Source organism: Trachypithecus francoisi, unplaced genomic scaffold, assembly GCF_009764315.1.
Source record: "Trachypithecus francoisi isolate TF-2019V2 unplaced genomic scaffold, Tfra_2.0 Lachesis_group19, whole genome shotgun sequence".
In the NCBI taxonomy this organism is placed as follows: domain Eukaryota; kingdom Metazoa; phylum Chordata; class Mammalia; order Primates; family Cercopithecidae; genus Trachypithecus; species Trachypithecus francoisi.
In genome coordinates this window covers 46,460,815-46,487,626 of record NW_022681464.1, presented here as the reverse complement: position 1 = coordinate 46,487,626, position 26,812 = coordinate 46,460,815, and the positions used below count along the sequence as shown (strand labels likewise).

The 26,812-nt window shown below is 51.4% G+C and overlaps 1 protein-coding gene across 1 annotated transcript; it reads right to left on the bottom strand.

The window, feature by feature from the left end:
* Positions 1 to 1,060: 1,060 nt before the first annotated feature.
* CIDEA (cell death inducing DFFA like effector a) lies at positions 1,061 to 21,105 on the bottom strand. Its single transcript, XM_033178393.1, has 5 exons — positions 20,984 to 21,105; positions 13,763 to 13,907; positions 11,974 to 12,120; positions 4,417 to 4,598; positions 1,061 to 1,528 (listed from the first exon to the last, which is right to left on the bottom strand). The coding sequence occupies exons 1-5, from the start codon at positions 21,019 to 21,021 to the stop codon at positions 1,381 to 1,383; spliced, it is 660 nt and encodes a 219-aa protein (XP_033034284.1). The 5' UTR covers positions 21,022 to 21,105; the 3' UTR covers positions 1,061 to 1,380.
* Positions 21,106 to 26,812: the final 5,707 nt, after the last annotated feature.

Here is a 26,812-nt window from a genome sequence, read left to right as displayed (position 1 = left end):
TGCTTTGAGGAACGCCACCTCCTTTCCTTTTGTCTGTCCTGCTGTGGGGCCTGGCTCAGCTTCTGCAAGAACTGGCTCAGACACAGTGAGAGCCCAGGACTCAGGCAGACGCTGGTCACGGGGCCTCTCAAAGGGGACTGCAAACTGTCCGTGAAGGGAGGACCGTCTAGGCCGGACACGCTGAGCAGCCGCTGGGAGCCCCAGGAACGGGGTAGGGGAGGGGGAGTTTTTCTTCCTCTAGGGTTCCAGGACACACTGTGGTGTCTTTCCATGGCCAGAGCTGATGGCTAGGGAAGGAAAAGGACTCCCAGGCATCATTTCTTAATCGGGAAAGATTTTTCTCCTAGCATCTGCTAGAGCCACCAGCTGCTGTGTCTGCAGCATGAGGTGTAAACCAGGGCATCCGATGAGGGGACAAGCTGTAGCCCAGAGCTTCCCGCTTCGAAGCCTCAGGTCTGCTCTTGCTTCAATATGAGGGGGTCTCCCCTCCCCAGCCAGGAGGATTTCTTGAGTCTAGGAGTTCGAGACCAGTCTGAGCAACATAGCAAGACCCCATCTCTACAGAAATTAAAAAACTAGGCGTGGTGGCATGCACTTGTAATGTCAGCTACTCAGGAGGCTGAGGTGGGAGGATGGCTTGAGCCCAGGGAGGTCGAGGTGGCAGTGAGATCACCCTGCTGTACTCCAGCCTGGGTGACAGAGCTAGACCCTGTCTCAAAAAAAAAAAAAAGGAGGCTGAAAAAGTAAAGTCCTTTCATTCTCACAAGTAGAAAGTAAAAAAGTCCTTGCAGACCTCCAAAATTTGAGTCCTTCAGTATGAGGGCTCCTTTGAGCCCACTAAAGGTTCGTATGTGAAAAAAACATACAATAACATTTTGCAGCTTGTTATTTTTGTAGCATGAATAAAGACTTATGAGGGATTCTATCTGTTAGAAAATTCCTGGATGAGTTTTGCTTCTACATAAAATTTTTTTTTGCTGTTCGGATAGTTTTTTTTTTTTTTTCTTTTTTCTTTTTTGCTCTTTTGAGAGAGAAAGGAGATGCAAGAAGTATCATACACAAGGGCATTCTTGCGATGGGTTTATTGCAGGAGATGACGGACCAAATGGCTCTGACACATGCACACTGCTCCTGGGCACGCCTGCTGCGTGGTCCCTTCCCATGGCCCCAGGGCCCTCCATGCGTCCCCCCAGGGTACCCTGCCCACTGCCCCTACTTCATGTACCACCAGACCCTTTCCTTTCCTGGGCACTGCTCCTGAGGGGCGTGACCAGTGCCTACAAGTGCATGTGGCTCAGAACATAAAAGCATCTCCAACACTCATCATTGAGCCAAAGGAAACCCAGTGTTTGGCTCAAGAGCCCGCAACAGCCTGCATCCCTATCCACACGTGAACCGGCCCTTGGCTTGTGACCTGAGGGATGGTCGCTCTTCCTTGTCATCCAGCACCCGCAGCATGTATGTGCCCATATAGACGAGAAACTGTCCTGTCACCTGGGCGGAGTAAGACAGGAACCGCAGCAGGCTCCTGTGACAGAGGGAGACCGGGAGGCTTTAGCTTGGGATCTGGGGCCAGTGAGAACCAGACAGGATGGGGATACTTCACTCCCCCACCAAAAGGCACTCGGAGGAGGCCAGGCTCACATTTAGAGCGTGGCTGTCTGAGCACTGTCAGGGCTCACGTGTCCCAAGGCTGGCCCAGATGCAGCTGCCACAGCAGTGGGTCTGGCCGGGAGCAGGTGTCTGTGAGCTCCCTGAGGACCCCCTGCTGCTGGCCCAAGACCACCCCAAGAAGCACGGCTCCCACGAGCCAGCTGAAGCGTGGCCTGCTTGTTGAGTGGCTGGCAAGCTCTGTGCGGAGCAGATGGCTGCACCTGCACAGGTGTGCTGCGTCCTGGGCTTTGGCTGCTGGGCTGTTCTAGGGACCCTGCTACTGAAACCCCTTCCATTCCTAAGGTAGTAGCAGGACATTCAGCAGTGGTCGAGCCATGGGGATGTGATAGCCGAGCCTGGGCAGCTGTCTCGTCAGGAGGGCCCTCTGCTCCCACCACCCACAACAGGGTCCCCGCAGGCGGTGCCTCCAGTGTGGGGGCTGCTGTGAGTTCCGTGGCTGCTTGCAGTGTCATCAGATCCGTCAGAGAATACAAATTAGTAACGAGAAGGCTGAACTTGTCTTTCAAGAAAGACTTTGTGGCCAGGTGTGGTGGCTCACGCCCATAATCCCAGCATTTTCAGAGGCTGATGTGGGAGGACTGCTTGAGGAGTTGGAAGCAGGGGTGAGCTATGATTGTGCCACTGCACTCCAGCTTGGGGGACAGTGTGAGACCCTGTTTCTTAAAAAAAAGTAAAAGGGCCTGGTGCGTGGTTCATGCCTGTAATCTCAGCACTTTTGGAGGCAAGGTGGGTGGATCACCTGAGGCCAGGAGTTTGAGACCAGCCTGGCTAACACGGTGAAACTCCGTCTCTACTAAAAACACAAAAGTTAGCTGGGTGTGTGGTGCGTGCCTGTAATCTCAGCTACTCGTGAGGCTGAGCCACGGGAATCGCTTGAATTTGAAAGGAGGAGCTTGTAGTGAGCCAAGATGGCGCCCCTGCACTCCAGCCTGGGCAACAGAGTGAGATTCAGTCTCAAAAAAAAAAAAAAAAAAAAGAAGAAGAAGAAAAAGAAAAAAAGATTTTGCTGAGGTGGAATTTTAGGTGAGGTTAGCTTTCTTCATTATACCTACTTCAGTTGTAACTCTCTTGCTTGCCTCACTTTTAAAATCCAAGTGTCAAGCTATATTCTCCTATCCTGGCAAAAAGAAAAAAATGAAGCTCTCCTGGGAGTCAAGACTCCAACACTATGACAGTGACTGTAGTTTAGAGTCAGCCACTGATGGCTCTGAATGGGAAACTGAGGCCACAGAAAAGCCACACACCCTGTCCCACCTCAGGTGGGGCCAGGAGACCCCTGAAAGGAAGGCATTTCCTCTTTGCTGTGCTCAGCGCAGATCGGGGCAGTTGTCAAGGCCACGGCACGGAACCAATACCCTCAAAGAGAAACGGGCGGCCCTGCCCAGGGGGATGTGCAGGGGGCACTGGAATGGCAGCAGCTGCAAAACTTTTCAACTCGAAGACCTTTCTACTGCACTCAGCCGCTCTCCAGTCCACTTCCTCCACAGAGATTAGTTCTTTAAGGATCAACGATCAATTTACTGGAGTAGAAATAGGTGTATTTAGAGACTTGGCAATCGTAAAGAGCTTGGAAGCAAACTTCTCATTCTATTTCTTTCTTTCTTTCTTTCTTTCTTTCTTTCTTTCTTTCTTTCTTTCTTTCTCTCTCTCTCTCTCTCTCTCTTTCTTTCTCTCTCTCTCTCTCTCTCTTTCTTTCTTTCTTTCATTTTTGAGACAGAGTCTTGCTCTGTCACCCAGTCTGGAATGCAGTGGTGGATCTCAGCTCACTGCAACCTCCACCTCCTGGGCTTAAGCGATTCTCCTGCCTCAGCCTTCTGAGTAGCTGGGATTACAGGCACCTGCCACCACGCCCAGCTAATTTTTGTATATTTAGTAGAGACAGGGTTTCACCATGTTGGCCAGGCTGGTCTCGAACTCCTGTCCTCGAGTGATCTGCCAGCCTCGGCCTCCCAAAGTGCTGGGATTATAGGTGTGAGCCACTGCGCCTGACCAACCTTCTCATTTAAAGATAAAAGCAAGGCTCAGAGAAGTTAAGGAGTCTGTGAAAGGTCACACAGCTGACTCCTTAGAGCAGGGACTGCTAGTGTCTCTCTCAGTCCCAGGCTCAGTGGCAGGGGTGCCACCCGGTTATGGAGCAGGAACACCCAGGAAGGCTCCTTTTGATCACACGGAATTCGTTTGAATAGGTCTGGGGTATGGTTGGATCGGGAATCTCTCTTCTAAAAGTTCTCCCTCCTGGGATGCTGTGCAGCCAGCCTGGTCCTCGTCTTTGGGATGACGGTGCCCTGGCATTATGTGGAGAAGACCCATGCCCATGCCGCCTTCCTGGTGAGGCTGAAGTTATCAGGAGTACAGGAAGCATGTGATTCGCCAGGGTCTGGGTGGCCGCTCTGTACAAACCTGGCACAACCTCCATGGCTCTGATTTTAGTTGTCATCACCTAGAATTAAGGGCTCTAGTTCTTAAAATGAATGTGGTTTCTCTTTATATTTATTATTTAGCTTTTGTTTCTAATGAATAGTTAATGGTCTTTGGAAGAAACAAATGTTTTGGCTTGAGACTTTCTGTTGTGTGAAATGAGCCTGTGGGATAAGAGGTGACCTGCTCCAGACAACATGACTCCAAATGCCCCTACCAGTGCTAGCCGGCCTGGGAGCCCAGAGGAACAGGGTGGGGACCCGCTGCCTGTGTCGCACCTGTGCAGTCTCCAGACCCCCGGAGGTGACCCCTGGAGTGTGTTACCTCAGCAGGCCCTTGAGTCCGGTGCACCGGATGTCGTAGGACACGGAGTACATCTCATACATGGTGGCCTTCACGTTAAGACAGCCGATGAAGTCCTTGGGGTTCAGCCTGTACAAGTTGAAGCTGACTCGTGCTATTCCCGACCTCTTCGGCGGTAAGCAAGTGGGGACGCGCTGGTTGCCCTGTGACAATGGGGGGAGGGGCAGGTTTCAGGAGCCTTCCTAACCCTCCCACGTCACCACTCTGCTCTTATACCAGTTTCAGGTTCTCCTATATGTCTGTTTAAGGTCTGTGAGCAGCTCCGTGGCTAATTGATGGAGAGATGCTTTCAGCAGGACCCATTTGCACACACTATGACTGTGTTCGATTAGCCACGAGACGTCTCTCCCTAATCTGCCTTCAGTCCGGGTCTCAGGGTGACTCTGGTGTGGCATCAGGGCCTGGATTTTAGGACCCCGTTGCTCAGTGGATAGTTGTGCTCTCATGAGTGGTGGGGACGGACATGCCCTGGAGGCCACCATGGTTACCTGGTGACAAGAGAATCTCATCTCATCACCATGACGCAGTGATGGTCATGGAGAAGCAGGCAGCATTGCTTCCATTTTACAGGGGCTACTGGGTGGAAAGTACCAGAATCATATGGCTGAAGTGAGGGTGGAGTGGGCACCTTCCCAGAGCACCCCTGTGTTTTAATAATCCCCCGGGATGACAGCGGACTCCATGGGACAGCCCAAAGCCATGCAGCAGACCCCCTGGGTAGAGGGAGAACCCCTGGGTTGAAGGAGACAGTCAGTGACCTCTACACATCCCCAGGTTTATAAATAGCACCGGAATCGAATTTTCCCCACAAAATGCTTTAAAAATGTGAGAGCAAAGCCGCCCCCAGTACACATGCCATGCCAGGAGAGGTTCTTCCTGAGGGGCTTGTGCCACATCTTGCAGCACTCAGGATTCGGGTCACGTGACCCAAATTCGGGTCTCGTGAGCCTTTGGGGTTGGGAGCCGCTGAAGCTGTGAATGGTAAATTCACTAATGACAGTGACCTCATGAATAGGAACTTAAAACATAAACATCCTGGCCGGGCACGGTGGCTCAAGCCTGTAATCCCAACACTTTGGGAGAAGGACGGGCGGATCATGAGGTCAGGAGATCGAGACCATCCTGGCTAACCCGGTGAAACCCCGTCTCTACTAAAAAATACAAAAAACTAGCCGGGCGAGGTGGCGGGCGCCTGTAGTCCCAGCTACTCGGGAGGCTGAGGCAGGAGAATGGCGTAAACCCGGGAGGCAGAGCTTGCAGTGAGCTGAGATCCGGCCACTGCACTCCAGCCTGGGAGACACAGTGAAACTCTGTCTCAAAAAAAAAAAAAAAAAAAAAAAAAACATAAACATCCTTAAAATTACCCAAACCCTCCTCGCTGTGGCCAGCCTTCTTTATTCCCATTCCACCATACAGACAAACCCACCTGTGGTTCCAGCTGTAGCCTCTAATTCGAATCATCTGGAATTTGTTTGAATAGATCTGGGGTATGTGTGGATTGGGAATCTGTCTCCTAAAAGCTCTCTCTCCTGTGACACATTAAAAATGTAAGAGAGCAAAGCTGCCCCAAGGTACAAATGCCAGGCATTTGTCTTTGACTTGAATTTGTCTTTCAAGAAAGATTTTGTGGCAGGCGCAGTGGCTCATGCCTGTAGTCTCAGCACTTTGGGAGGCTGGGGCAGGAGGACCCCTGGAACAGGGCAGGAGGTTGAGGCTCCAGTGACCTATGATTGCGCTACTGCCCTCCAGACTGGATGACAGAGCCAGACCTTGTCAAAAAAAAAAAGAAGGAAAAAAATAAGATTTTGTGAGGTGGAATCTTGGGTGAGGTTGACTTCCTCATCCTTTTCTAAGCAGTTGCAGCTCCCTCTTCTCACTTTAAAAATCAAAGCTGAGGCCGGGCGCAGTGGCTCACGCCTGTAATCCCAGCACTTTGGGGAGGCAGAGACGAGCGGATGACGTGAGGTTAGGAGTTTGAGACCAGCCTGGCCAACATGGCGAAACCCCGTCTCTACTAAAAATACAAAAATTAGTCGGGCGTGGTGGTGCACGCCTGTAATCCCAGCTACTCAGAAGGTTGAGGCAGGAGAATCACTTGAACCAGGGAGGTAGAGGTTTCAGTGAACCGAGATCGCGCCTCTGCACTCCAGCCTGGGCGACAGAGTGAGGCTCCATCTCAAAACAAACGAACAAACAAACAAAAAACCCAAACAAACAAACAAGAAACCCACCACCACCACCAGAAAAAAAAAACCAAAAATACAAAAACAAAAAAACCCCCAAAAAACCCCATTTAAAAAAAAAAAAAAAACAAAGCTGAGGCTGTTTTCTCTCAGCGGCCTCTCGGGGGCGCCCGCGAGCCCTCAGCCGGGAAGCGCGTTTGGGAAGCTCGGATCCCGGGATCAGAGGGGGCTTCTCCTCCCACCCAGCGCCTCTTTCCCCGGGCCTCACATCCCTTTCTGACTTTTGAAAGTTTTAATTTTACTCTCCCTAAATGTCTTCAGTCGTGGTCTTAAAATGATGACGCCCTCCCGCCGGGGATCCGCGGTGGCCTCGCCTGGCGCGGGCTGCGGGGCCGCGCTCCTCCGGAGGGCGCTGGGACAGCGGCGCGAGACACCTGCCGGCGGCTTCCCGCTCCGGCGCTCGGGTCTCAGTCTGAGCTGGCTTTGCCCAGAAAGGCCTGCAGGTGACTGGGATCCAGGGAAGGTGGCTGAGCCGAAACGGGGGCTGCAAGCCCCCTGGAGCGTGTGGCCGGCGGTGGCATCTACACCCGTGGCGTCGCACCGCCCCCACGGCCCTGCCCTGCGGCTGGGTTCCCAGCGCCCACCACCAACTCCGCCCTGTTAGCCGAGTGACTCCTTTAGAAAAACAAAACCCGCCTTTCCCATCTCCTGCTGCTCTGTAACGAATGACCAGAAGAACCTCAGTGGCATGAAACCCACACACCAATACTGGAGTCAAAGCCAGGGCGCAGGGACGCCGTGGGGCTGCAGGGCATGCCCAGCCTCTTGCTTTGCCCGGCTTCTCGGGCGCCTGCCTTGGTGGGTACCCCACATCCCGCCTCCTCCTCTGCCTCTGACTCTCATGCTCACCTGCCTCCCTCTCATAAAGACCCTTGTGAGGACTTCGGCCCCTCCCAGATGATCCAGAACAAATCCACCCACCCCAACCCCCAACAGCCTTCACTTAAACCCTCAGCCACGGCTGAGGGTTAAGACAGGGGCGTCTGACCGGGCGCCTGGGCTCACGCCTGTAATCCCAGCACTTTGGGAGGTCGAGGCAGGTGGATCCCTTGAGGTCAGAAGTTCAAGATCAGCCTGGAAAACATGGTGAAACCCTGTCTCTACTAAAAATACAAACATTAGCCGGGCATGGTAGTGGCTCGCTTGTGACCCCAGCTACTTGGGAGGCGGAGGCACAAGAGTTGCTTGAGCCCAGGAGGCGGAGGTTGCAGTGAGCCGAGATCATGCCAAAGGCTGTTTGGTGTCCTCATTAATTTTTAGGAGCGTAAAGAGGTCCTGAGATAAAGTTTGAGGACGCCTTGTTACTGTAGTATCCTGTGATCTTTTGCCAGCATAGCTGATGTGTAACCTCATGGACGCTTGTAGCTGAACTTCACGCCTTTCCACAGCTGAAGAGCATTCTGTTCAGGGACCACATTATAGTTTATTTGTGTCTATTTACTTGGAAGTACGCTGTTGGGCACACGTGTGTACTGCAGGGGCCCATGATTTGTTTCTAGTGTTTGCTCTCACCACTTGCACTGCTGCTGCGGATGCTCTGACACACACCTGCTGACGTGGCAGTGTCGGAGTCTCGGGTTCACGCCCAGGAAAGCTGCTGCTGGGTCATGGTCTGTGCCTCACTCTCTGAGAGGAAGCATATTGCTGCATTAAGCAGCTGTTGGCGGTAGTAGGAGTGTGTTGCCCTGTATCTTAAAAATAAAACAATCAAGAAGTCTGGCAATACCACATCTAATGGTGTAAAAACGGTGTCATTGTTTATTGTGGAGATGCCTGTCTCTGTCTCTTGCTCCCTCCTTTTTTATCTTCAAACTTGCTCCGTCGCCCAGGCTGGAATGCAGGGGCTTGATCACAGCTTACTGCCACCTCAAACTCCTGGGCTCGAGCAGTCCTCTTGCTGCAGCTCCCCAGTAGCTAGGACTACAGGTGCGCACCACCATGCCTGGCCAATTTTTTTTTATTTTTAGTAGAGACAAAGTCTTGCTATGTTGCCCAGGCTGGTCTTGAACTCCTGGGCTCAAGCAATCCTCCCGCCTTGGCCTCCCAAAGTGCTGGGATTGCAGGTGTGAGCCACCGTGTGTGGCTTCTTTAGCTCATTTTTAAGTTGGATTACTTATTGTTTTCATCATTTATTTATATGAGTTATTTACATTTACTGAATACTAACCTTTTATCAGGTTATGTTGAAAACACCTTCTCCCCATTTCGTGGCTTATTGTTTTACTTCCTTTATAGTGTCTTTTGATGGACAATATTCTTAAATGAATTGATTTCTTTTTTAAAAAAAATGACTTGCGGCCGGGCGCGGTGGCTCAAGCCTGTAATCCCAGCACTTTGGGAGGCCGAGACGGGCGGATCACGAGGTCAGGAGATCGAGACCATCCTGGCTAACACGGTGAAACCCCGTCTCTACTAAAAAATACAAAAAAAAAAACTAGCTGGGCGAGGTGGCGGGCGCCTGTAGTCCCAGCTACTCGGGAGGCTGAGGCAGGAGAATGGTGTAAACCCGGGAGGCGGAGCTTGCAGTGAGCTGAGATCCGGCCACTGCACTCCAGCCTGGGCGATAGAGCGAGACTCCGTCTCAAAAAAAAAAAAATAATAAAAAAAAAATAAAAAAAATAAAAAAAAATGACTTGCGCATTGTGTTGGCCCGGTGTGGTGGCTCATGCCTGTAATCCCAGAACTTTGGGAGGCTGAGGCAGGTGAATCACAAGGTCAGGAGATCGAGACCAGCCTGGCCAACATGGTGAAACCCCGTCTCTGAGGCTAAATTTTGTAAAATACAAAAATTAGCCAGGTGTGGTGGCACACACCTGTAATCCCAGCTACTTTGGGGGCTGAGGCAGAAGAATCACTTGAACTCAGGAGGCGGAGGTTGCAGTGAGCCGAGATCGCGCCACTGCACTCCAGCCTGGGCAACAGAGTGAGACTCCGTCTCAAAAAGAAGAAAAAAAAAGAGAGAGAGAGAGAGAGACTTGTGCATTGTGTCTTGTTTTAAAAAAATCCTTCCCTACCTGAGGATGCCAAAAAGAAAGAGATTAGATTTCAGTCTAGTCTCTAACATCCTTCGTGTTCCCCACCTCTACTGCTTTGTGTTACATCACAGGCAACATCTTTCAGATCTTTTATCGTTACCTTCAGCTCTGTCTAACCTGAGTCTCCATTTACTTGATTTTAGTTGTTATATTTTTCATTTCCAAAAATTCTATTTGATTATTTCAAATCTGTGTAGTCAGTTCTTATTATCTCTTGTTCCTTTTTAATTTACTTTCATTTTTTGACAGGGTCTCCCTCTGTTCCTGGGGCTGGAGTGCAGTGGTGCAATCATGACTTTCTGCAGCCTCGGCCTCCCAGGCACAAGTGATTCTCCCGCCTCAGCCTCCTAAGTAGCTGGGACTATAAGCATGCACACTATGCCAGGCTAATCTTTGTATTTTTTGGTAGAGATGGAATTTTGCCATGTTGCCCAGGCTGGTATTTTCTTATTTTTTATTTTTTTGGAGATAGGGTCTTGCTCTGTCTCTCAGGCTGGAGTGCAGTGGTACGATCATAGTTCGTTGCAGCATCCAACTCCCGGGCTCAAGTGATCCTCCTGCCTCAGCCTCCTGCGTAGCTAGGACTTCAGGTGTGTACCACCTTGTCCAGCTAATCCTTAAAATTTTTTTTTTTTTGTAGAGATTAGGATTTTGCTATGTTGCCTAGGCTTGTGTTCAATTCCTGGCTATTCTTACTTTAGATTATTTTTAATGTTTCTTTGAGCATTTTATTTATTTATTTATTTAGTCAAATTTAGCCTTAGGTGAGCATTTTCAGTACACTAATTTCATATGCTGTATCTGATGATTCCAACATCTACCGTCCTGGCAGGCCTGACTTTATTGCTTCTGCTTACTTTCATGAATGTGGTGCCTGAGTCCTTACATTCTGTGTTTTGACTGTGAACTTGCATTGGGAGAACGTTAGGAATGAAAACTCTTTGAGGCCAGGAAAACTCTTTCATCCCAAGGGAAGTGCCTGAGCTCCTGCTAGTTACCTGGGGCACTTCCACCCTGGAAATGGGGCTGGAGCAAAGAGAATCCAATGAGCAAAGCCCTCCATTGACGCTACTCCCCCAGATCTCTGAAAACCGAACTCTCAGCTTAGGGGTTTGGGACTCAGCAATGCCTGAACCCTCATGAGGGCAGCCTGTGGCCCAAACTCCCAGGAGAGAGCTCTAAGATCCCCTGCTTTATGCAGACCCTCAAATCTCACCCCCGACTTTGTGTCAGCTGGAGGCTCTCTCTGTCCTCCCAGCATCTGTCCCTGAGGTCAGTGGGTGCTCACAGGTGGGGGAACCCCAGAGGAGATGCCCGGGGAGCTGCCAGCTTCAGTGATCATGTTCCTCTCTGGATGCTGGCCTCACAAAATTTTAACCACTGAAGATTTCTCTTTCTTGGAGATCAGTTTATTATATGAAGATATATTTTGATATTGTGCTTTACATTTTTAGACATTTAATACTGAGAAAGTTTTCTGAGCCATATTATCTATAGTTTTCCCAGAGACCGAAGTCTTCATTCTGTCCCTTTACTTTTCTAAATCTCCGTACTCACACACGCGCACGCATGCACACGCACCCCTCTCCCTAACTTCCTTGACGGTGTTTACTTTTCCAGCCTTCTAAGAACAGAGATGATGAACAGTTGCCAAGTCAATTCTGTGCATTTTACAGGATCTGTAGCTACTCACTGGCCAAAACCTGTTCCTTGGAATTATTTGCTTTATGTCAAATAGCCTCAGTTCACAGGGAGACTAAGTTTCCTAGAAACACTTGTAAGAATTCCTTTGAGGGCAGTGGATCCAGTTGTTAGGTGAATACAAAGTGCATATTTAGAAAGTGGACAAGTTGGCCGGGTGCGGTGGCTCACGCCTGTAATCCCAGCACTTTGGGAGGCTGAGGTGGGCAGATCATGAGGTCAGGAGATCGAGACCATCGTGGCTAACACCGTGAAACCCCGCCTCTAGTAAAAATACAAAAAATTAGCTGGGAATGGTGGCGGGTGCCCGTAGTCCCAGCTACTTAAGAGACTGAGGCAGGAAAATGGCGTGAACCTGGGATGCAGAACTTGCAGTGAGCCGAGATCACGCCACTGCACTCCAGCCTGGACAACAGAGCGAGACTCCATCTCAGAAAAAAAAAACCAGAATGTGGACAAGTCAGCAGCCAAGTAGGGCGTGAACTTTTGTAGGTAAAAAGTCTACCGAGTAGCTGTAGGGGTGACAGGGTTTTGCTTACCAGCATCCACTTCTGTCCTTTTTCCAAGATCATGAAATGCGTGTTGTCTCCCAAGGTCTGAAAGAACTCTTCTGTGTCCACCACGGTGCCATCTTCCTCCAGCACCAGAGTGACCAGTCCAGTGGTGATGACCAGGGCATCCAGAGTCTAGGTGGCAACGCATCAGAGAAATGGAATTTAGCCAGATATTTTCTATTTTTTTTTTGAGACGGAGTCTCGCTCTGTCGCCCAGGCTGGAGTGAAGTGGCCAGATCTCAGCTCACTGCAAGCTCCGCCTCCCGGGTTTACGCCATTCTCCTGCCTCAGCCTCCCGAGTAGCTGGGACTACAGGCGCCCGCCACCTCGCCCAGCTAGTTTTTTGTATTTTTTAGTAGAGATGGGGTTTCACCGTGTTAGCCAGGATGGTCTCGATCTCCTGACCTCGTGATCCGCCCGTCTCGGCCTCCCAAAGTGCTGGGATTACAGGCTTGAGCCACCGCACCTGGCCTAGCCAGATATTTTCATGTGACCATCCAATGACATTTATTAAGTTACAGTTTTCAGAAGTGTTGGCTGATTCTGATAAAATTTTAATGGTAAAGGTAACCTTGACTTGTGTCTATGACTCAGTCTTTGCTCAGAAGCAGGGAAGTGAAGAATGCTCTTTTTAAGATGCGGACCCACTATGCCACCCAGGCTGGAGTGCAGTGACTGTTCACAGACACAACCATAGTGCATCACGGCCTCCAACTCCTGGGCTCAAGCAATCTTCCTGCCACAGCCTCCAGAGTACATGCTACAGGTACATGCCACTGCATGCGGCCAGGAAGTTAAGATTTTTAATGGATCTGTCTTCTTAAGATACACGAGATAATGATTACATTAAATAATATTTGTAATTTCTAAGATTACCTATTTATTTAGATGAATAAAAACAAAACTCCTGCATGTTTGCTGCTGTAAGAGCCACAGCCTCGTGTGCATAGCTGAGCATCTCTCTTGCTTCAGAGACTGCGTGTTGGATGCTTGTTTCTCGTTTCCATGGGTGCCTGAGTCTGAGTTACGCTTCTCTGAGAGGCTGGGATTCTTCCTTGTTTCGTGGTCTAGGACCCTGTTCTAGATCCCGGCCTTTACAACTAAACCCAGACTTCCAAAGTCGGCTCCATCCCTGCATCCTCCCTTGTCAAAGAAACAAGGTGACATTCTCCATGAGCGACTGTTTTAAGGTTTTGGCTCTGTACCTCAGTGTTTGTTTTATGGTACAGAGATATAATGTTCGCCTTGACCATTTATATCTAACCTTTACTCTCAGAGTCTCTGAGGCCAAGAGAAGGTCTGATGAGTTTCAGTTGCTGTTTCTCCTTCTTTCTTTTCCTCCCCTTTTAAAACCAGCTTTATTGATATATAATTCATATATCGTACGATCCCCTCATCTAAAGTACACAGAGCCTTGGTTTTGGTACGCTCACAGAGTTGGACCACCGTCACCACAGTCAATTTTACGGCACTTTCACCACCCAAGAGAGAAACTGGCAGGCAGTTGGGAGGCTGAGGTGGGAGGATCATTTACGCCCAGGAGTTTGAGGCCAGCCTGGGCAGTATGGCAAGACCCTGCCTCAAAAACAGAAAAAGAAAAAGAAATTCCATAACCACCAGCAGTCATTCCCAATTTTTCTCCCCGTTTCCTCCTGGTGAGATGCAGCTTTTCTTGACCTTTCTGTGCTGGCCCTGCCTTAGAGCCCAAGACCATGGCCCTGTGTGAGTGCAGGCACCCCTGTGGACAGGGGGAGACGTGTGTGCTCTGCAGCACCTTGCTGATGAGCTCCTGCAGGCTGCTTGCCATCACCCCACGTCGGCTGCTCCTGTCATGGTTGGAGACCCGGAAAGGCCGAGCTGGGTGCGTGAGTGGGCTGAGCAGGACTCGCTTAGTCTGTGATCCCATAAATGTCAGGGGCCTGAAAATGGAGGTGAAAAGTAAAACATTTTAAAAAGAGTCTCTCAGGAGAAGTGTGAAAGTACATAAAAATAATGCATTTTTAATATTTGCATCTAAAATAAAGCAATTCAGTGGTTGGGATTACTACAAATTTTATATACACACGTACACATCATTCCAAAGAAGAAGCAAGTAACACATCAAGCCAAAAATACAACCATCTTTATTCCTATTTTACTAGAACATCCAAAGTCCTTGCCAACACTCTTTGAGAAGGAATGGTTAGGGAATTCAACTCAAACAAGAAATGAAAATTATATTCTGCAAATATGGATGGGTTTTAGAGATTTAAAAAATCCAAAAGAATGATTTCTAGTGGCCATGAAGCAGTTACACAGAGTTAGAGATTCAGGACTCTCAGACACGTGGACACAGCTACATGTTTATACAGTAAGGGTGAGCCAGAAATCAATTCAGAAGTGTGATATTGGTCACTATAGCAATCAATCAAGTTTCTGAAATCAACTTAGGATGAACCAAGAACAGCAGAACCACTCTTAGAACTGTGGCTGGAATCACAAGAAAGGAAATACCCACAGGGTTTACATCACAGGACACTTTGGAGTAAGCCCTCATTTATCAAAGAATTAATTCAGGCCGGGTGCGGTGGCTCAAGCCTGTCATCCCAGCACTTTGGGAGGCCGAGACGGGCAGATCACGAGGTCAGGAGATCGAGACCATCCTGGCTAACATGGTGAAACCCCGTCTCTACTAAAAAAAAAAACTAGCCGGGCGAGGTGGCGGGCGCCTGTAGTCCCAGCTACTCGGGAGGCTGAGGCAGGAGAATGGCGTAAACCCGGGAGGCGGAGCTTGCAGTGAGCTGAGATCTGGCCACTGCACTCCAGCCTGGACGACAGAGCGAGACTCCGTCTCAACAACAACAACAAAAAAAGAATTAATTCAAACATTTACCTTTTTTTTTCCTTTTAGAGACAGGGTCTTGCTCTGTTGCCCAGGCATGGTGGTGCATGCCTGTAGTCCTAGCTACTTAGGAGGCAGAGGCGAGGTGATTGCTCGAGCCCTAGACTGGGGCCACAGTGAGCTGTGATTACACCACTGCACTTCAGCGTGGGCAAAAGGGTGACACTGTCTCTAAAACAAACAAACAAAAAACAGACAAAAAACCTGACAGATTAACAAGCTGGCTCTCAAAAATCGCCTTGTTGAGTTCACGCTACCAGCTTGATCACAGTTTCAGGCTCTTCAGAATAATGAGTGTTTGTGCTTTCTCCAGGTGCTTCACCAACAAAGCGCTGGTCTAGAACCAGACCAAGGTCATTGGCGAGAATTTGGTCTGGAGTATCCTTGGCCAGGATGACATCAGGGCCTCATTGCTGGCACCTGAGCACTTGCCATGGCCAGCAGTGTGTTAGCAATTTCAGCTCTTGTTCATGTTAGTTCCTTTTTGTTTGTTTGTTATTGGAGATGGATTCTCTCTCCGTTGCTCAGGCTGGAGTGCAGTGATACAATCTGGGCTCACTACAGCCTCTGCTTCCCGGGTTCAAGCAATTCTTCTGCCTCGGGCTCCTGAGTAGCTGGGGTTACAAGTGCCTGCTACCATGCCTGGCTAATTTTTGTAGTTTTAGTAAAGAAAGGGTTTTCACCATGTTGTTCAGGCTTGTCTCGAACTCCTGACCTCAAGTGATCTGCCCGCCTTGGCCTCCCAAAGTGCTGGGATTACAGGTTTGAGCTACGGCGCCCACTAGTTCAATATTAATTAATATTAACAAATGATCCTCACAACCTTGCAAGGAAAGTATTGCCCCACTTCACGGATGAGAAAACTGAGGCTCAGAGTGGCTTCTCAAAGTCCGCCAGTTGATAAGGGAAAAAGATAGAACCTGATCCCAAGTCTGTCCAAAGCCAAGACTTTTTTTGGTTGGGGGAGTAGGTTGTTTTGTTATCCATCCTCTGAACTTCAAATCTCAAGCAATAAACATCTATCCAGAGTGTCGTGAGGAAGAGCTGCTCTATGGCTGAAAGCGCAGCAGCGCTTTGAGCTCATGCCCTTAGTGCCTTTCCCTTTTGCGTAGACAAAGTTGCTACACAATTTGTTTGTTTGTTTGTTTTGAGATGGAGTCTCGCTCTGTCGCCCAGGCTGGAGTGCAGTGGCCGGATCTCAGCTCACTGCAAGCTCCGCCTCCCGGGTTTACGCCATTCTCCTGCCTCAGCCTCCCGAGTAGCTGGGACTACAGGCGCCGCCACCTCGCGCGGCTAGTTTTTTGTATTTTTTAGTAGAGACGGGGTTTCACCGTGTTAGCCAGGATGGTCTCGATCTCCTGACCTCGTGATCCGCCCGTCTCGGCCTCCCAAAGTGCTGGGATTACAGGCGTGAGCCACCGCGCCCGGCCACAATTTGTTTTCTATGAGGCAAACCCGAGGGAAATGTGCTGGGTTGGGGTTCCAGACCTGTCAGAATGACCTACACATTCTGCCAGGGGCCCAGCGAGTCAATGAGAGCCTCGCCCAGCCGGGCTGTGCCCAAACACAGCCCCAGGACTGGCACACGGCTTCTGAACTGTCACCTCGATTAAAAGAGTGACGCGAGGTTCTCAGTTACACAACGCCATGAACAACACTGCTGTACTGACACCCCGGGGAATTCTCGCACACTCTCACCCCTGGTGACCCGGGGGCAGAGGGCGGCGAGGACGGGCCACGTTACATTTCACATTCAGAACCCTGGAGTCGCCTCCACCTCATCACAGCAGCTGAGACTTAAACGAGCTGAAGTCCCCACAAGGAGAGAGAGAGAAAGGCCCGAGGGCACTGGATGCCAAACCTTCGTGTGTGAGAGCTAGTGCCTTGCCTTACCACTCTTTGGGACCCACCTGACAGTGAAACCTAGGCCTGGGGAAAGCAGGAAGCCAGTAGTCAGGGCAGCAAAGGCTAGACCAGAGTCTGAGCCCAGCTCTAGCTTCCACCCAGCAGTGGGCACCTCGGCTCCCACGGGAGAGAAGGGCCCGGCCTCAGCAGCAAGAAACAGCCTCTCTTTGCCCCCAATACAGGAAGTCAGCGCAGTCTCGCACACGGCTTCTAGCATCTGTCTCACGGGGTCTGGCGGTGCATTTCCTACTTTCACGCAGAACCTATCAGCACACCATCTATTTACTGAGTTAAAGATGCTAGGCCAAAATCAGAGCAATGAGAGAACATGGTCCATGTCTTCCAATGCTAGATGCAGCCCCAGTGATCAAAGGCGCAGCTTTGACCTCGTTAGCCCTGGCCCTGCATTTCCTCATTGGACGAACATGCTCACGCCTTCGTGAGCACCTGTGCTCCAGTGACCTGGCCCGAATGATGAATTCCAAGTTCCTGTGGTCTTTACCTGTCTGACAAGATAAGAGCTGGAACCATTTCTGGTTCTCCCTGCCTTCACCTGCCCTCAAGATCGCCACCGTCAGTGAAAAAACACCTATTGTTCTCACCTGTAGCATTTCCCAACCAAGAGCTGGGTCATTGCTGGGGGAAAGGCTGGTGGGGGCACTGAGGACAGGAAATTTACCCCCACCTTCTTGTCAAAGAGGAGGGTGAGTGATTTCTGAGTCAAATTATGTAACATCAAGACCATGTCATATGTAACGCAGAAAGTGGTTGAATAAGATGTTCTGCACGCCAGGCCTACAGGTACCGAATCTGTTGCTACGTGAACAAGCCACCGTCTCCACCCAACTCACCTCCAGCCCGCTGAGTACAGTCACCTCTATCACTGGGCATCAGCACCGTGCCTAAAAGCAGGGCCACTGAGCAGCCCTAGGATCCTGCGTTTAGACACACCACATGTGAGAACTGCCGCTCCCAATTCCTGTGAAAGTGGGGGCAGACAACCACAGGAAACGGAAAGGGAAATAACCCTCTAACAGGGAAGATATAAGGAAACAGGTTGTTTAAGGAAATAGGCGGTTTCAGAGAAATCCAGAGAGGAAAAGTCAGACTTCACAGAACGCTGTGAAACGGCATGTCTTCCAGGAACAGGCAGGAAGGGAAGGCTTTGTGTTCCGCCCTGAGGGAGGCGAGGCGCCGCCAACTTCCAAAAGTGTGTGAAATACAGCAACAAGCCACACACTGACAGTAGACCTGAACGCTTCTCCAGTAAAACAAACCTGAGCTGTACAGAGAATTAAAAAGCTTTCTTTATATGCCACCTGTGGAGGAAAAGGGCCCAGGATTAAGGTCTTCCTCAAAGCGAAATGTTTTGGTGTCATGGGTGAGGGGCAGCAGTACAGGCTGTGTCAGATGGTGCCCGGGAATATTCGCGGAGCAGTGATGGCTAAGGGAACCCTGCGTCTCATCGTTAGGAAGAAAAGGAGGCACCCACCGTGGGAGGATGCAGCAGTACACAGGAGTAGGACAGAAGCCAACCAAGCACTGTCACCAAGCCAAGAGCGGCAAGGAATGCCATGGAGGTTGTGTAAGGTTGAGCACAGCCACGCAGAGAAGGGAGGGCTGGGAAACTGCTCCACAGGCCTAGAGAAGAGTCCCTGAACTGTAGGGACAGCCTCAGAGGGTGGTGGGGTCCATGGCAGGAGGCAGAGAAGCGAGTGCTGCCTCCATGAGGCTTCCTGCTGCCCGGCTCCCCTAGGGCTCTTGGCCGTGACATACGGAGCACACCTTCCCCAGATGAACTGGCCCGACAAGGACTGCCTTGCTCTTGGCTCAGTTCTTCGCAAGCTCCCTAAAAAGGCTTGACGTTATCAAGTTTTCAATACATGACCATGAAGTCTTTGGACACTTTGCAGCTTCATTAAAATAAGAATTTAGATTCAAGAAGCAGAAAGATGAGATTCACTTGCAGCATACTTAATTCCTTACTAATGTCACTAAGAAGACTGTGGTGAAATTTGTACTGAAATAGCAGCACCAAACCTAGAGTTCCTTGTTCAAGGAAAGGAAAGATGTGCTGGATGGCTATGAAAGCAGCCATTTCACATGAGGTTTATAACATATCAGCTTCATAACAACTTCAGCGTTTGGCAGGAATGTTATCACTGGCAGGACACATGAACAGAGCAGACTTTGTCTGTAACCATCAACCTGCACGTGGACCTCCTTGATGTCTGGAGCTTTGCTGTGAGACCTCAGACTGCTTTCCTCAGGACCAGGGCCCCTAATGATTCCAGCTGACTAAAATTGTTGGGTTAAGGTTTCACCACTGACTACAAGTACCTGATTTTTAGCAATTGTGCACATTGATTAAGCTCTTTCCTTGGCAAAATGTAGTTACTGATAAAGACAGAGTTATGATATCCTGGACCTGGTTTAAATTAAGGAACCCTGAGAGGAGGCAGAAGTCCAGCAAGAGCGCAATTAGCAAACGTGTTAGGACCTGGCCTCTGGCTCTTTTGCCGGGACAGGGTTTTAGAGAAGGGCAGGGAAGAAAAAGCGTCTTCCCTTCAACAAGAATTACAGATTGTTTTCTTCCAGTTTAGTTTGGAAACAGATTTCACAGAATGACAGTAGTTCAGCCTGGAAGCAGGTGGATTTCAAAGAACTGCAGCAACGGTTCATCCCTCACAGGTGAAGTCACTCCTGGGAGGAGCCAAGCTAGAAGGAATGAGTCCTAGGAGACTCAGGGTTTCCCAATGTTTCATTTGTTAACAGCTCATCAGCAAGTCACTTCCACTTCACACTTGACCTCACGGAGACCCCATACAGATGCATTTTGGATTTTGATGAGTTGTTGTCATAGAGGCAGAAACAGGCTCAGCCTGAATCCTGCTCAGAGGCCACCCAGGATTGGTTAGTGCGGAGTCAGCCCACACCTCCTTCCCTCGTGCACCGGGGAAACATCGGTGTGTCGTGAATTCACTGGCTAAGTGGTTGGACGGAGGCATCCAAACTGCTAAGTCCTCACCTCCTGGAAGTGGGACTGTGGGCTGGATGGTGCTGGAAAAACGCAAAAGCAACAGGGCCCTGACCTTTAGGCCTAAGCGTGTTAACGACCACACACGAAGCCGCAGTTTCTCAGCTGCCCCTGCCACCGCCCAGACGTGTACTGCGGGCTGGTTGTGAAAGAGAAAGATGCCTCTAAGCTGCAGTGTCCACAACAGCGCCCATTTAAGAACCCGGGATCGGGAGCTCCTAGATGGCGTGTTGTCGCCGCACCACGCCCTTTCACCCGTGGGGTCCCCCCGCCGCACGCAGCACACGCGGGGATCCGGCGCGCTGGACGCCGAACGCCTGCACCTGCGAGCCCGCCAGCGCGTCTCTGGCCTCTTTTCAGGAACTTGATCTTCAGAGAAACGCGGTCCCCCTCTCAGACCTTCTACTTTACAGTTGCTGCCTCGCACCGACTTAGCGTTTCACCGAGAATTGGCTCGGGTCTGCTGGGAGATGAAGATTAACCCAAGCAGGGAAACAGCCTGCGCGGCCTGTTCGACCGCGAGCGGGCGCGAAGCGCAGGGAAGACTCCGCAGCGTCCACCTGCCCCTTGTCCCCGCTGCTCCCCGGGCAGCGTCTCCGCCCTCGGACCCGCGGGCAGCAGGAGCTCTTCTCCCAGCACCGCCAACCTGGGGGGCTGCGCCGGCCGCTCGGGGCCTCTCCTCGGAGACCAGAGCCCGCGCGTCCCGGAGGGGCCGAGCCTGGGCCTCTCCCGCGCGCAGCTCCCGCTGCGGTTTCCAGGACCCCCGAAGTCCGGTCCCCTCGCGCCGTGGAGGCTTTGCTGGGGGTTCCTGGGACCGGACCCTCTTCTGCGCCCGCGACGGCAGCAGCGGCCGGAGATGCAGCCACTCGTCAGCGGTCACCGGGTCTGCAGACGCCCGCGCAGCTCGCGGGAGCCACACCTGGTACCTGCGCCCGCTGCGAGAGGGTGAGGAGGCGCGGGACGGGCTCGGGCTCTGCCCGCGGGCGCGGCTGGGCGGCTTGGGCACCGGCGGGGCGGGTGGGCAGGTGCGCGGGCTCGTGGAGCGCGAGAATGCGGGGAGCAGGGTGATGGGGAGGGGTACGCGCGAGGGGCGCCCGGGGAATGTGCGGCACTGAACGCAAGGCGGCTGGAAGCGCACGGGAATGCGGGGCTCGGGGGCGCGGGGCACTCGCCTGATGAGGGCTCCTGCGTAGTCCCGGGCGGCCTCCATGGCGCGGATCCGCTCGCCGGCCTGGAGGCCTCGCTGCCTGCACCGTCTCTTAAAGTGCGGCGGCCCCGCCCTCGCCCGCCCGCCCGGCGAATGCCCGACGGGCGCAGGGGAGGACGTTGGCACCGGCTCTCCACCGCCCGGGATCGCGGCTTCGCGCTCTGGAGGCCCGCGGTGGTCCCTGGCTCCTGCCGCCTGGAGCCGCGTGTCCTTCGCTGCCTCGGGCGGGACCGAGGCCCTTGGAAGCCCAGATGCTCCGCGGGTCTCTGGTCACGTGTCGGCCTGTTTGGTTTGCACTTGAGGGGTCGGGGCAGTTGGGGTCATCACCAATCCCGGCAGCATCGCTTTGGCCGCGGAAAGACGGGTGCGTGGATTTTAAGCCCAGGCCACGGGTGGGGCGAGTGAGGAGACGGGCGTGAGCGCCACTTGCCCCCGGCGCTGGAGTCCCCCGGAGCCCAGCCCCAGGCTCAGCGAGCCGCGGTTCCCTGCAGAGTCTCCGGGGCGCCTGGGCCTCCCGCCCGCTGCGCTGCTCCCAAGGCCATGTCACCAGCGTTCGGGGACAGAGAGAAGCGCGCGGAGGACGGGAGGGGAAGGGAACCTTGGGACGGCACGAATTGGTTTTAGCTGCAGTGAGGAACCTTCGCAGAGTGAGGAGGCAAAGAGCGAATCTCGCTGGGGCTGGGGGGTTTCCCTGCGCTCATGGTTGTTCCCATCAGAAGATGCAATTAGGGCCTCTGAGACCCCCGAGGAAGGCGGGCAGTCACAGGGGTTCCCAGAGCTCCTCACTACAGAACCGAAGAGGTGGGCTCTGTGCTGAGGGGTGGGACTCCGGCAGTAAGAGGTGTGACTTTCTGGGTGGGAGGCTTGTTCGGACATCGCCTCGTGCCCAGCTGCTGACTGCCCCCTGGGAACTGCGTTTCTGGAGCTGCAGCGGGATCCCCGCCGGCTCCTCCTGACCCCACCTGGTTTGAGCAGACTGGCCTGATCTCTTTAGACCTGACCCTGTGCCTGCCCTCTTCCTCGCTGGCTCTCAGAAAGTCATCAGCAAGCCTTGTGACTTCCAGGACTGTTGAAGCCAAAGGCAACTGCCTTCCAGAGTCTAGAACTCCGCCGGCTGGGCACCCCCGGCCCCAGGCCCACAGGGGCAGTTTCCCCCAGAGGCACTGGGCCAGACACAGCCTTGGGAGGCCATTCACTGCCCCTCCCTCTCGCAGCCCCAATTAGATCGATGAGAAAATGGGTCCAATCAATTCAGGTCAACTTACGCCAATCTTTTTATTGTGAAAAAGTTCATTTTCTAAATATAGAGATAAATAGAAAGAACAGGGCCTGAGGCTAAAGCAGGAGGACGGCTTGAAACCAGGAGTTTGAGACCAGCCTGGGCAACACAGTGAGACTACCATCTCTACACAATAATAATTACCCAAGCATGATGGCAAACACCTGTAGTGCCAGCTACTCAGGAGGCTGAGGAGGGAGGATCACCTGAGCCCAGGAGTTTGAGGTTGCAGTGAGCTGTCATCAAGCCACTCACTCCAACGTGGGCAACAGAGTGAAACCTCCTCTCTAAAGAAAGAAAAATACATATATATACACACACACATATATATGTACATAGATATGAGAACAGTACAATGAGCACACTTACACCCAGCCCCTGGATTCAACCACTGTTAACATTTTGACATATTTCTTTGTTACTTATCTCTATTTTTATTTGAACCCCTCCAAATTAATTCCTTCAGCTTGCATCTCTGAAGAAACAAGGACGTGATTTCATAACCACAGTGACATTGTCACTTCTAACAAAATAAAAATGAAGACGTGCGCACTGAGTGTGGACATCGGGGTGGGGTGGGGACTAGCGAACATTTCCAGGCATGGTGATGGCAGAAGGGACCCAGTGGGAGATCACCCTGGGTTTGAGCTTGGGAGACTGGAGAGATGAGGAACCCTGGACGGGAGCAAGTCTGTGGTGGAAGCGGAGATGGTGGTGAAACCAGGCCCTGGGGACCACTCGGTCAGGGAGGCAGCACAGACCTGGTGTGCATTGGTTCTCATGCAAATCTTCGGGCTGGGAGTAAAAGTTGGTCACTGCCCTGCTGCTGAGTGGGAATCCTGGAGTACTGCACTAGGAGGGTGGGGAGAGAGGGCAAAGGGCAGACTGAGCTCCAGAGGACTTGGCTGCAAACGCAACAGACAGTGAAGAAAATGGTGAGAGTCATGCCCAGCCTTCCAGCACATTCCCATGTCCAGCACACAAATTCATTCTGCTCTCACTGGAGAGGTTTCATCCATCCGTGTTCAACAATTACTGTGTGCCCGGGCAACCATGATTGGGAACATAGCTTTTTAGTTCAATTCACCAAATGTTTGTTGTCACAAAGTCTGTGCAGCTGTGAACAGTGGGCTCCGCCTGACACCCACACCCTCAGGGAGGGACCTCAGCATTGCCTTCCCTCGGCTCCCAGCAGTATCTGTGGGGTGATGCCACAGTGGGCTCTGCTCTTTCTCGGAAGTGTGGATGCCTCCTCGCTCCCCGAGTCTCAGCATGTGCTGGGCACAGCCCATGCTCTGGAGCGCAGAGACCTAGTTTCCTAGCCTGGCTTTACCTCCTCTAGCTGGGTGACCTTGGGCGACTCACATAACTATCCCAAGCCTTGGATCTTAATCTGTCATAGGGCAGCATCCTGTCTATCTCACAGGGTGTATGAGACTCAAATCCCACGAGGGAAGGGCCGGCCTGGTCAGCCCTAGCAGTGTGAGTGGGACAGACCACGACAGAAATGAACAGCTCCACCCCTTACTCCCAGCCAAGAGTGAGTGCCTGAAACAGAAATTGAGTCCCACTTACAGGAATACGTTATAAACATTGGTGCTTAGGGATCAAAGAAACTCCAGTTTCTAATCCAATTTCTGGTGGTTTTTTTTGGTGGAGGAAACAATCATCCCTGAACTTTGGCCTTGCTACTTTCAATTTCTGTCACTGTCGGGAACTTTTCTTTTTTGAGCTCCAGTTTCTTTATTCCTAATGATCCCTGATGATATATACTCCTTACCAAGTTTCAGTGGGTGCAGTGCGAGTCGAGTGAGGTAATGCTTTTGAAATACATTGTGAACCACCAAGCCCCAGAAAAGGACTAAAGCCAGGGCATCCTCAGCAGAATGGTAAGGCAAATAATTTATTTCAGTTTGCTCTGCTATTTGCCAAAGCCAAGTGTACTCCTATTTCCAAATTGCTTCCAGCCTCCCTGTTTGAAAAAACTTTTCTATATTTATTCATACTAAGGTGTAAATGATTGCTGTCCCACTCAGCAAACATTTTCTGAGCATCTCACTGGTTATTTTCCACCAGGTCCATTCCCCGCCCCTCTTTGTCCAACCCTGTGCTCAGGAGGCTGCCCCAGGGGCTGCTCCTTGCCCTTGGGCTACCAGTTGGTTCATGCTGGGCTTTAAAAAATTAAGAACAATTGTACTGCAGAATAATGTGCACATGCTAAAACGCACAGACCTTTGTGTGAATGTTTATGTTCATAAACTGCTCAGATCAAGACAGAATATTTGCAACGCCCATTAGGCTCCCCTTGCCCCTTTAAGGCAGTGCCACCCACCCCACACTGGAGATCACAGTTCTGCTTTCTGTGACAACAGGTTCGTTTTGCGTATTCTTGAACTTTGTATGAATTGAATCACGCAGGGTGTTCTCATTCGTGCCTGGTTTTGTTTGCTCCTCATTGTGCCTGTGAAATTATTCATTTTGTTGTCTATGTGATTTGTTCGCTCATTGTTGCTGCCAAGGAGAACTGCACTGTGTGGTATTTATGTTCCATTCCACAGTCCATGGCTATCTGGCCAGTAAGAATCCACAGGGCTGCAAGGCAGTTTTGTACGTGTTTCCTGGGTACACACGTGTTGCTTTCTCTTGGATGGAGGGGCCATGGGGATGTGGACACGTCTGAATGGAGTGGCAGAGGGACAGATGACCATGGGTACAAACTTCCTCTCCCAGGAACAGGGGCAGAAGGTGGGATTTGAGGCCTGACCAGGAGGTCTGCCTGGGCATCTGCATTTCCAGCAGTTCAGGTTTGGGTTCTAGTGCCTCAAATCTATGCAGTGATGCCTTGGTCATGAGCTGGGTTACAGCAAAATTAAGGTGAATTTTCACAAAATCGAGGAGCACTGCTTGCAGTTGACTACGATGTCTTTCTTCCCATTGTTGACTAATGAGGTCAGGCATGTCTGTTAGTAAAGTGAATGAGTTTGTAGTCAGAAGGGCCAGGGCAGCAGATGGGGCTTTAGTGGGTTCACACTTGTTGGCCCAGGGCTGGTGAGCCCGTGGTGTGGGAAAGATTATGCAGGAAGTCAGGGCACCATCTCTCCTCGGGATTCCAATTCCAAGCCTCAGTTCCACACACAGAATAACCATAAACAGGGAAATTCAGCCTCTGCATTTGCTGTGTCCGAGGTTGTGTATGCAGAGAGCTGGATCTGAGAGGGCAGCTGCAGCACATTCAGAACAGGAATTGAAATTCACCTGCCCTCAGTGTTGCCCGATTTGAAGTGCGGGTCCTAGGTTTCAGTGTCGGTACCCAAGGTTGCACGGGGTGAGGGCAGTCAGGAAACTTGTGTGAGGGGCTCTCAGTGTAGACAATTGCTTGTCCAACTAGGTGAAAAGCAAAAGGTCCTTTTAATTCTGGAGTGAACATTAAGATTTTCTTGATTTCTTGTGCAGCTTACATTAAAAACTCGATATGGTGGGCTGGGCATGGTGACTCACACCTATAATCCTAGCACTTTGGGAGGCCAAGGCAGGAGGATCTCTTGAGGCCAGGAGTTTGAGACCAGCCTGCGCAGCACAGTAAAACCCTGTCTCTACAAAAATGAACTAATTAGCTGGGTGCGGTGAGGGATACCTGTGGTCCCAGCCACTCTGGATGCTGAGGTGGGAGGATCACTTGGGCCCAGGAGTTCAAGGCTGCACTGAGTTACGACTGCATTGCTGCACTCCAGCCTGGGCAACAGATAGAGACTCTGTATCTAAAAAATAAAATAAAAATTAACAAAACTCAATCTCATATTATTTCATGCCTACGATATTTAATGGGGCCCCCATACATTGATTCTTAACCTTTTGGGGCTCAAGATCCCCGAAACATCTGAAGAGAGTGATAGCCCTTCTCTCAGAAAAGACTCTCATAACGCACCGACACTGTGCTCATACTCCGGGGGTCTGCAGGCTGGGAAGCCTGCTCGGAGGGGAGGCTGGTCTCTGCAGGCTGCAGCCCACCCCTCAGTGCTCTGTGCTGTTATAAGCTGGGCACTCCGGACACTTGTTTTGGTTGTGGCTGTTGCTGGGCTTGGATGTTTATTTTCCTTCCAAATATAAGAACAAAGGTGATGTTCTTTTCACTGACTTCCATCTGTGTTCTTCTGTCCAAAAAAAGTGGCCAAAGAAGCCTGTGTTTGGGGCTGATTCCAGGACTTTCCCAACTGGGCAGGAGGGCAGAGCAGACTCTGCTTTGCGCAATGGTTGTGTCAGCGCCAACAGCAGCACATCCACGACCCCAGCTCAGGCTCTCCATACAAAACGTCCTGATCGGCGGGGCGCGGTGGCTCAAGCCTGTAATCCCAGCACTTTGGGAGGCTGAGACGGGCGGATCATGAGGTCAGGAGATCGAGACCATCTTGGCTAACACGGTGAAACCCCATCTCTACTAAAAAATACAAAAAAAACGGCCGGGCGCGGTGGCTCAAGCCTGTAATCCCAGCACTTTGGGAGGCCGAGACGGGCGGA

Excerpts from the sequence above, each read along its gene's own strand:
- CIDEA (XM_033178393.1), bottom strand. The coding sequence starts at position 21,021 with ATGGAGGCCGCCCGGGACTACGCAGGAGCCCTCATCAG. Across the intron at positions 12,121-13,762 it reads TGCAGGAGCTCATCAGCAAG|ACTCTGGATGCCCTGGTCAT; the intron begins GTGCTGCAGAGC and ends GTTGCCACCTAG. Across the intron at positions 4,599-11,973 it reads AAGGACAGAAGTGGATGCTG|GGCAACCAGCGCGTCCCCAC; the intron begins GTAAGCAAAACC and ends CCATTGTCACAG.